Genomic DNA, 7,783 nt, shown 5'->3' with positions numbered 1-7,783 from the left:
CACTCACCACTGAGCTGCACCCCCCGCCCTTCACTGTAGTTTTAATTTACATTTCCCTGAGTTTGGGAGTTCTATATTCTACAGTCATTTGCCTGACATGTTGCAAGCGACACCTGGCGTTGTGTGGGCTGTCTCCTCCTCTCTGTTCGTTCCGTCCCTTCTTCCTTTCTTTCTTTCTTTCTGCCATGTTGGGAATGAACCCAGGGACACTTTACCACTGAGCTTTATCCCCAGCCTTTTTAATTCTGAGACTGGGTCTTGCTAAATTGCTGAGTTTCTCACTAAGTTGCAGAGGTGGGCCTCAAGGTTGTTATCCTCCTCCCTCAACCTCCCAAACTGCTGGGATTACAGGTGTGCGCCACCATGTCCAGCTAGAGAAGTTTTAATTTTTATTAAGTCGAGCTTATCTATTTTTTTCTTTTGCTTTGGGCATTACTATTGCTTATTTTTGGTTGTACTAGGGATAGAACCCTGGACCTTGTGTAGCTAGGCAAGTGCTCTACCACTGAGCTACATTCTCAACCCTTTAAAAAAATTTTTTTTTCTTAAAATTTCAAAACAGGGTCTGGGGAGATAGCTCAGTCGGTAGAGTGCTTGCCTTGCGAGCACAAGGCCCTGGGTTTGATCCCTAGTACCGCAAAAAAAAAAAAAAAAAAAAAAAAAATTTCAAAACAGGTCTTGCTAAGTTGCCCAGGCTGGACTCAAACTTGCTACCCTTTTGTATTATAGTTTTACCTCTCACAATTAGATTTATGATCCTGGAGATGAGTGTAAATGCTATTCTGAGACGTTTCCAGCTGTAACCTGAGACAGTATCATAGGTGACATAGTTGTAGGCACTGCTAATACCGCCTACCTTCATAATTGAAGGAAATGCTAGATTTCAGTTAAAGTTTAATTTAAAGAAAGCTGTAACCACCCTCCCCAGCTCCTGGATCTCGGGCTGAGAACTCCTGGGGTGGCTAGAGTTCTTGCTGAAGTCCTGGATCCCCAGGGCTCTTTGGGGGCCTGACCCTTTCCTGGCCTGACTTCAGGACTGTTTTTCCTGCCAGACCCCAGCCCTGGCCCATGCCCTGCCATCTGCCTGCCTTCCTCCTTGGAGAAGCTTTTCCTTGCCAAACAGAAGTTTCTATCAAGCCGTCCAACAGGATATCACCACCATTAAGAGACAGCAGCCATGGGAAGGATCAGTGCTGTGGTTTAGAACCAGACAGGTGTCTATGCTGCCTTGGTCCCTCACGCTCCAGCATTTCTGCGAGTGGCTCTGGGTTGAGCAGGCAGCTTCGTAGCCACAGGTTCCCTCGCTGGCTCCTGCACTCAGCAAACACAACTTCAGGGTTACTTCACCACCCGGTGCCTCGGTTTCCTTATCTACAAGGCAGAGGCAGTGGTGCTATTGTATTTACTGATGGGGTTACTAAAAGTGCTCTCAATCTCAAGACTCAGGGCCAAGGTGGGCAGGCAGGACACTAGTTCTCTTTGGTCTGTGTGTTCTGTCCTAGGTTCTGTACCAGGTGATGCTTGCCATTTGTCATTCGGGTAGTTGTAACAGAAACTCAAATAGATCCAGGATTTGAGGCCTCGTTTATGGGGGTGAGGTAGGGAATGGGAAGTGTTTGAATGAAACTCTTAGTCTTGGTTCTTCTCCCCCCATTGGACCCCCTTTTCACAGGATAGTGGGCTGGGGGATGGCTCCCTGGAGCAAGGGCTGTTCCTGGGTAAGGCAAGGGTGGCTTGGGTACAGAAGGAAGGAGGCCCTCTCTCAGGAGCTCCACGGAGTTTGAGATCCCTGAGCAGCCAGCTTCCTTCCCCCATCAGGCTCTGCCCTGGAGGTTATAGGGTTATAGGCATTCCTGGCCCTGAGGCCTAGATCTCAGGAAGATGAGCTTTCCTGAGAGTTCACAAGCGTTTCAGAAAGGGTCTTGATTGACTTGTCAAAGTCGCATCCCATGCCTGAGTCAATATCTGTGGACAGGAGGCTGGGAGCTCTGATTGGCCAGGCCTGGGTCCCCTGCTGTCAAGCACAAGGACTCTGAAGTCAACCACTTAGAGGATGCAGGGGAGGTTCCTCCAGAATGATCCTGGACTGATAAGCCATGTCTTCCCCACAGCACACATCCAATGTCTCAGTCGGGAGCACTTGTTCCAGGGACATCCCCTCCTAGGGGGCAGCCCCTGCGTTGTGTACCTGCAGCAGGCTGTACTCCCTATCACCCATCCAATCACTCCTCACCCAATAAATACCTAATGAACATCGACTATGCTCCAGGCACAGAGAAGGAGCAAAAGCTGAGCAGGTACCCCAGCACTTACAGGGTTGAAGGAGGGCGTGGAGTCTGCCAAAGCGACTGAAGGGGAGCAGTCCGTGAGGAAGGAGGTCAGGTGGGCCTGTGGTTCAGTGGTTAGGGAAGTAAGGGAGTTCCTGGGAGAGGTGATTTACTCAGGTGCTGCCCAGAGGCTTAGTGGGACTCAAGAAGTCACTACTGCACTGAGCAGCAGGAAGGTTGTAGGTGACTTCAGCAAGAGGTAAGGGGTGGGGACACAGTGGTGCTGGGTGGGGTGAGGAAAGACTGGGATGGGAGGAAGAGAAGGCAAGCGTGGACTAGTCTCTGGAGGATTATGTCTTCAAGGGGAGCCGAGAAATTGCTCCAAGGCAATAGGGGGCTTGGGAGCAAAGCAGTTTCCCCCCTTTTTGAAACAGTGCCAGCTCAGAAGGAGGCGGATGGCCCAGGAGGACAGCAGGAAGTGGGGTCCCCAGAGGGGAAGCAGAGCCTAAGGAAGAGGTGGGTGCAAGCAGGGAGATGTGTCAATCTGGGGACTCAGAGGAAACATCTTGCCTGATGCTCCAGCTGTTCTGATTAAAGAATGAGGAGGTGAGGCCACAGGCAAGGGAGGTGTAGGAAGAGGAAGAAAGTGTGAAATCTTAGTTTCAGACCCTGAACCTGGAAGGCCTGCTGGCTGCCGGCTGTTTAGAGTTACCGTGTGAAGTATGAGGTCATGAATTCATGGTCAGGGGTTGTGTGTTGGACCTCCATCCCAGCAACAGGAATGGGGGCTTCTTTCAGATTGGGGTTCCGTATGAGGGAGGGAGAGAGGAGATGGGGAGGTAGACTTGATGAAAATCCACCAGGCCAGGAAGTAGGTGGCACTACTTGCGTCTAAACATTTTTTTGAGAGGAGATCTTGTTATGTTGTACAGGCTGGTCTGAACTCCTAGCCTTGAGTGATCCTCCCTCCTCAGCCTCCCAAGGGCTGGGACTAATGGCTTGCACCATCTTGCCCAGCTCCTTACTTGCATTTCATAGATGTGGAAGCTGAGAGTTTGCAGGTGAATATGGTATCCATGTGGCTTTTGGGCCAAATTAGAGCAGGGCCTGGCACTTGATGGGACCCATATTGTTTCCGAGAAAATAAAAAATGGTTGCAAGGTCGCTGGTGAGGTCTGTGAGGAAGCAGGTCAGGTGGGTCTGTCGTCCAGTGGTTAGGGAAGTGAGGGAGGTGCTTACAGTCGTAACCCAGTTAGCAAGTGGGCTCAAGCTTGGAGGGGACGACGACCCTGTGCCCTGCCATACCGCTGCCCTGGTAAACGACTCTGCATCACCGTTGAGCCCCGTAGACTACCTTTCCGGAGCCTGATGGTAGATCTTGGTGGACAAGAGCCAGCAGGGCAGTGCTCCGAACCTCACTCCTCACACAGGGCTCACCTCTGGCTGAGTCACAGGCCACCGACGGGCGCCAGGCCAACCGGATACCGCCCCTGGTTCTCCCCTTAGCTTTGCTGCGGGCACCCTCCCTGCTCAGGTTCGCTGTCCCGGCCAGCTGACCGGCAGCGCCCTGGGCTCTCCAAGGACAGGGACGTCCTTCTCAGGAAAGTCCAAGAGCTACCCATGAACCTGGTGGGGTAGGGGGTCCTCTACCGGGAAAGCTCCCGGGTTCTGCTTCTTAAAGGTCACTTAGGCAGAACCGAACGTGGTCACTCCAGTGAAGTCAATGATGGTGGTTCGGGTCACAGAAAATGTGGAAGAGAAACCCGTATTCATTCAGGCATTGGAACCAAAAAACTCGCGATTTCTCCCTGTAGCTATTTATATCCTGAGCGGGTCACAACCGTCCCCATGTGAAGCTCAGGTGTGAAGGAACTTTAAAGACCCACGCCACTCCCGGCCTCCTCCGGGCCAGCGAGGAGCGGCGCTGCTGGGGGGCTGGTGCGGGTGGGCCAGTCCCGCCGAGTCCCGGGCTCAGCGGTCGCTCTTCCGGCTGGACGCTCAGGCTGGGTCTCGGCCGGCCCCCGACCCGTCGGGGCTCGCGTCTTGCCCCGCGGGGAAGCCGGCCAGGGTGGGGCGAGGGGTGGTGCGGCCAGCGGACCCCGAGAAGCGGCCTGGCGCCCACGGCGGGCCTGGGACCGAGAGCCCCCTTCCTTCTCCCCGGGCCGCCCCGCCCGCCGCTGAGGGCCCCACCTCCCGGGACCCCCGGGCCCGCCACTCGACTTCCCGGCCACCGACTGCGCGGCGGCTCCGCCCCCATCCCATCCCTCGCGCCGCCCGGGGAACCCCCCGCCCCCCGCCCAATTAGCGGAGAGCGCCCCCGGCCCGAGCCCACTGCGCCCGGCTGCCTCGGGGGACGCTGTCCCCTGGGAGCCCGCGGCTCGCGGCCCGCACAGCCCCAGGCCCTCGTGGAGGGCGGGGGCTCAATTAGTTTTTTCAATTAGTTTCCTCTCTTTGTATAGAACCCATTCAAACTGCCGTACTCCTCCGCGCGATGGGGAAAGTAGTCCCGACCTTGCCCGCAATTAGTTCTCGCGTCGGGCACATTGTACTGCGGGGGCCGGTGGGACTCCCGGCGGCCGGGCCCCTCGGGGGCCGGGGCCAGGGCGGCGGGGGGGCTCGCGGCGGGCGGGGCGGGCGGGGGCGGGGAGGCGGCGAACTCCTCGCGATTGCCTCGAGAGATGGATCATGGGGCGTAGAGCGATGGCAAACCTCAAACCACGTACAGTGGGCGATACGCGTCAACCCAACCTGGTCAACGGAAGCGCGGAGCCTCCCCTCGCCCGCGCTCCCGCCCTGGTCCCCCTGACGGACGCACGCGGGAGCCAACCGGGCCGCCGCTCGCCGTCCAAATCCCACGAGAGCCAATCGGGGCGCTGCGGGGCGAGGCCTGCGCGCGTGGCGTTAGGCTGCGCGCGGCCCTCCCCTCGGCGCGCAGGCCCCGCCCCTCCCCCCGCCCGCGGCTCCCGGAGTAGTTAGAGCCAGCGAAGTGCGGGCGGCGATGAGAGCCAAAGTTGCGCTCGGTTCGGCGCTGGGGGCTTGAGGCGGCTCGGCGCTCCGCCCGTCTGGGCCTCCCCCGGCCCCAGCGCGTGCCGCTGGGCTCCCGCGCGCCCGCCAGCCCGCCCGGCCCCGCGCCCACCCGCGCCCCCTGCCCGGCCGGCGCCCGCTCCCCGCGAGCCGGGGTCCCCGCCGCCGTCGCCCGGCCCCGGGCCCCGCCGATGCCGGCCATGGTGGAGAAGGGCCCCGAGGTCTCAGGGAAGCGGAGGGGCAGGAACACCGCGGCCGCCGCCGCCTCGGCCGCCGCCTCGGCCGCCTCCGCCTCGGCCGCCGCCGCAGCCGCCGCCGCCTCGGCCGCCGCCGCCTCCGCCTCGGCCGCCGCCGCCTCAGCCGCCGCCGCCCCCAATAATGGCCAGAATAAAAGTTTGGCGGCGGCGGCGCCCAATGGCAACAGCGGCAGCAACTCCTGGGAGGAAGGCAGCTCGGGCTCGTCCAGCGACGAGGAGCACGGTAGGTGGCAGCCGCCCCCGCGCCCGGCCCCGCACGGCCCGCGCCCGCGCCCGCGCTGACCGCCGTGTCTGTTCCCGCAGGTGGCGGCGGCATGCGGGTCGGACCCCAGTACCAGGCGGCCGTGCCCGACTTCGACCCCGGTGAGTAGCGCGCGGCCGGCCGCGAGCGGCGGGAGCCCCGCGACAACTTTCTTTTTGTGCGTGTTGGCCCTGCGGTCCGCGGGGGCACGCGGGGCGCGGCGGGGGCCGCGCGCACGCACGGCGCGGGCCGCGGGCCGGCGGGAGGCCCGGCCCAGCCCGCCCCGCGCCCCGGGCCCTGGCCGCGGCCGCACCTGGTCTGGGGCGCGGGGTGCGGGCGCCCAGGTGAGCTGCGCCCCGCCGGGCCCGGAGGCGTGCGGGAGAGTTGGCGTGCTGAGCGCCCGGACTGAGCGGCCCGAGACCCTTCCTGCGAAGCTCGCCCGGCTTTGCTCTGCGGGCCTGTGCCCTCGCTGGTTCTGGACCCCTCGCCCCTCCTGAGAAGAGTGGGACGACGACCCCCAAAACCAGTTCATAAAACTGTGCTTTCCAGAGGCGTCTGCTTGGACAAGAGAGGCTCTCGTGTGGCAGTTTGATTTTTAGGACCTATTTGTAAATTGTGTGTGCTTTTCCTTTTTTTTTTTTTTTTTTGGTGGGGCAGTGGGGGGGGGGGAGCGCAGAGGAAGAGGTTGTGAAAGAATAGAACCATCAGGAGCTTTAGCTAACCAGTGGTTTCCACCTACCCGAAATCCCTGCACCCCAGAAGGGGGCATTTACTTCCCTTGCTGCTCTGGGTGGAAGCAAATTTAAAGTGGTACAAGGGGGAAGAATCCAATCAGACAAAGGAATTTTTCAGATTTTAATACATGAGATTCTCCCCCGTCTCTGTATGAGACTGTCTTTAAAGGTTGTTGGTATAGAAGATGTTTGAAAGAACGTGGGTTTTGTTTCAGAAGTAAAATTTAAAAGTCTCTTGTACAGACGGAGTGAGCAGTCCTTCTTCCTGGTTGGAGGGCTTTAGAACTGGAGGTTCTCTAAGTAGGTTAGACCACTAGTTTGTTTGAAGAAATAAATGCTTTTCCTTGGAAACAAGACTGCCGAAAATTGCAAGGGATCTAGTCCTCAAAAAAGGCGATTGCTCTTAAGCTGTGATTAAGGTACTAAACACTGGGTGTGCTTAGAAGTGAAGATGCAGAGGGATCCCCTGGTGGGCTGGGGCACTCTGGGAATAAATGGCTTTTCCCAAATTTGCATTCTAAGTTTTGGCTTGACGACTTCCTCTCATATTTATGTAGCCTGACTTTCAGATTTGTATTCCTTTTAAGCCCCTTTGGTAGTTTCCCCTTCCCCCAGATCTTCCTTTTTTGGTAGTCGCTTCTCATTTGTGAATGACAGGATGGAACCCGGCGGCCAGGCTTTTTCTCTTCTGTGCAGAGCTCCTCCATTCCAGGGTTGGCCACCAGGGGAAGCATTCCGTTTTTTGGTTACAGTTGACCCCATCTTCATTTTGTAGGTCAAGTCTTATCTGTGGTAATGTACAGAACAGAAAGCTTGTCACTAAGTTTTTCCCAGGTGTTATTTTTAAGAGTCATATTGAGCATATCTTTGAGTAAGTTGGTCAGTTTTTGATGTATTAATTTCGGAAGATTTATTTAAGTATGTTGAATGTGACTGAGGAAAAGGGGCATATTTGATAGTCACAGGTCTTAGATTTCTTTCTTTTTTGTTTTTTGGCTTCAGTGTTGGGAATCCAATCCAGGGTGTCAGGCATCCTAGGCAAAGAGCTCTACCACTGAGCTACTTAGAAGTCACTTACATCCTCAGCCAGGACTGAGAGTTCTGACATTCATCTAATACTGATGTTTAGCTCCGGCATTGTTAATAATGAGCCTGACCTCTTGGGAGTTATATCTTCTTTGAAACAGTATATGTTATAGGATAGTATTTTGAACTGTCCTTTGATATATTATCCCCCCCACCCCCGTTGGTACTGGGAAT

General features: G+C 57.0%; 1 protein-coding gene across 2 annotated transcripts in view; it reads left to right on the top strand.

Annotated features, from left to right (window-relative positions):
• Window positions 1-5,235: 5,235 nt before the first annotated feature.
• Window positions 5,236-7,783, top strand: part of RCOR1 (REST corepressor 1) — a 135,948-nt gene continuing 133,400 nt past the window's right edge. Inside the window, exons 1-2 of one of the 2 annotated variants that reach the window (XM_079130110.1) lie at window positions 5,236-5,771; window positions 5,852-5,911. In XM_079130110.1, the coding sequence (XP_078986236.1) occupies window positions 5,483-5,771; window positions 5,852-5,911 (349 nt within the window). In that variant the 5' untranslated portion in view covers window positions 5,236-5,482. The remainder of the gene's footprint in view (window positions 5,772-5,851; window positions 5,912-7,783) is intronic. The other variant, XM_079130111.1, reaches the window with a different exon arrangement.

The sequence above is a fragment of the Sciurus vulgaris genome (assembly GCF_902686455.1).
Source record: "Sciurus vulgaris genome assembly, chromosome: 2".
Classification (NCBI taxonomy): domain Eukaryota; kingdom Metazoa; phylum Chordata; class Mammalia; order Rodentia; family Sciuridae; genus Sciurus; species Sciurus vulgaris.
This window is presented reverse-complemented; position numbering and strand designations above follow the sequence as displayed.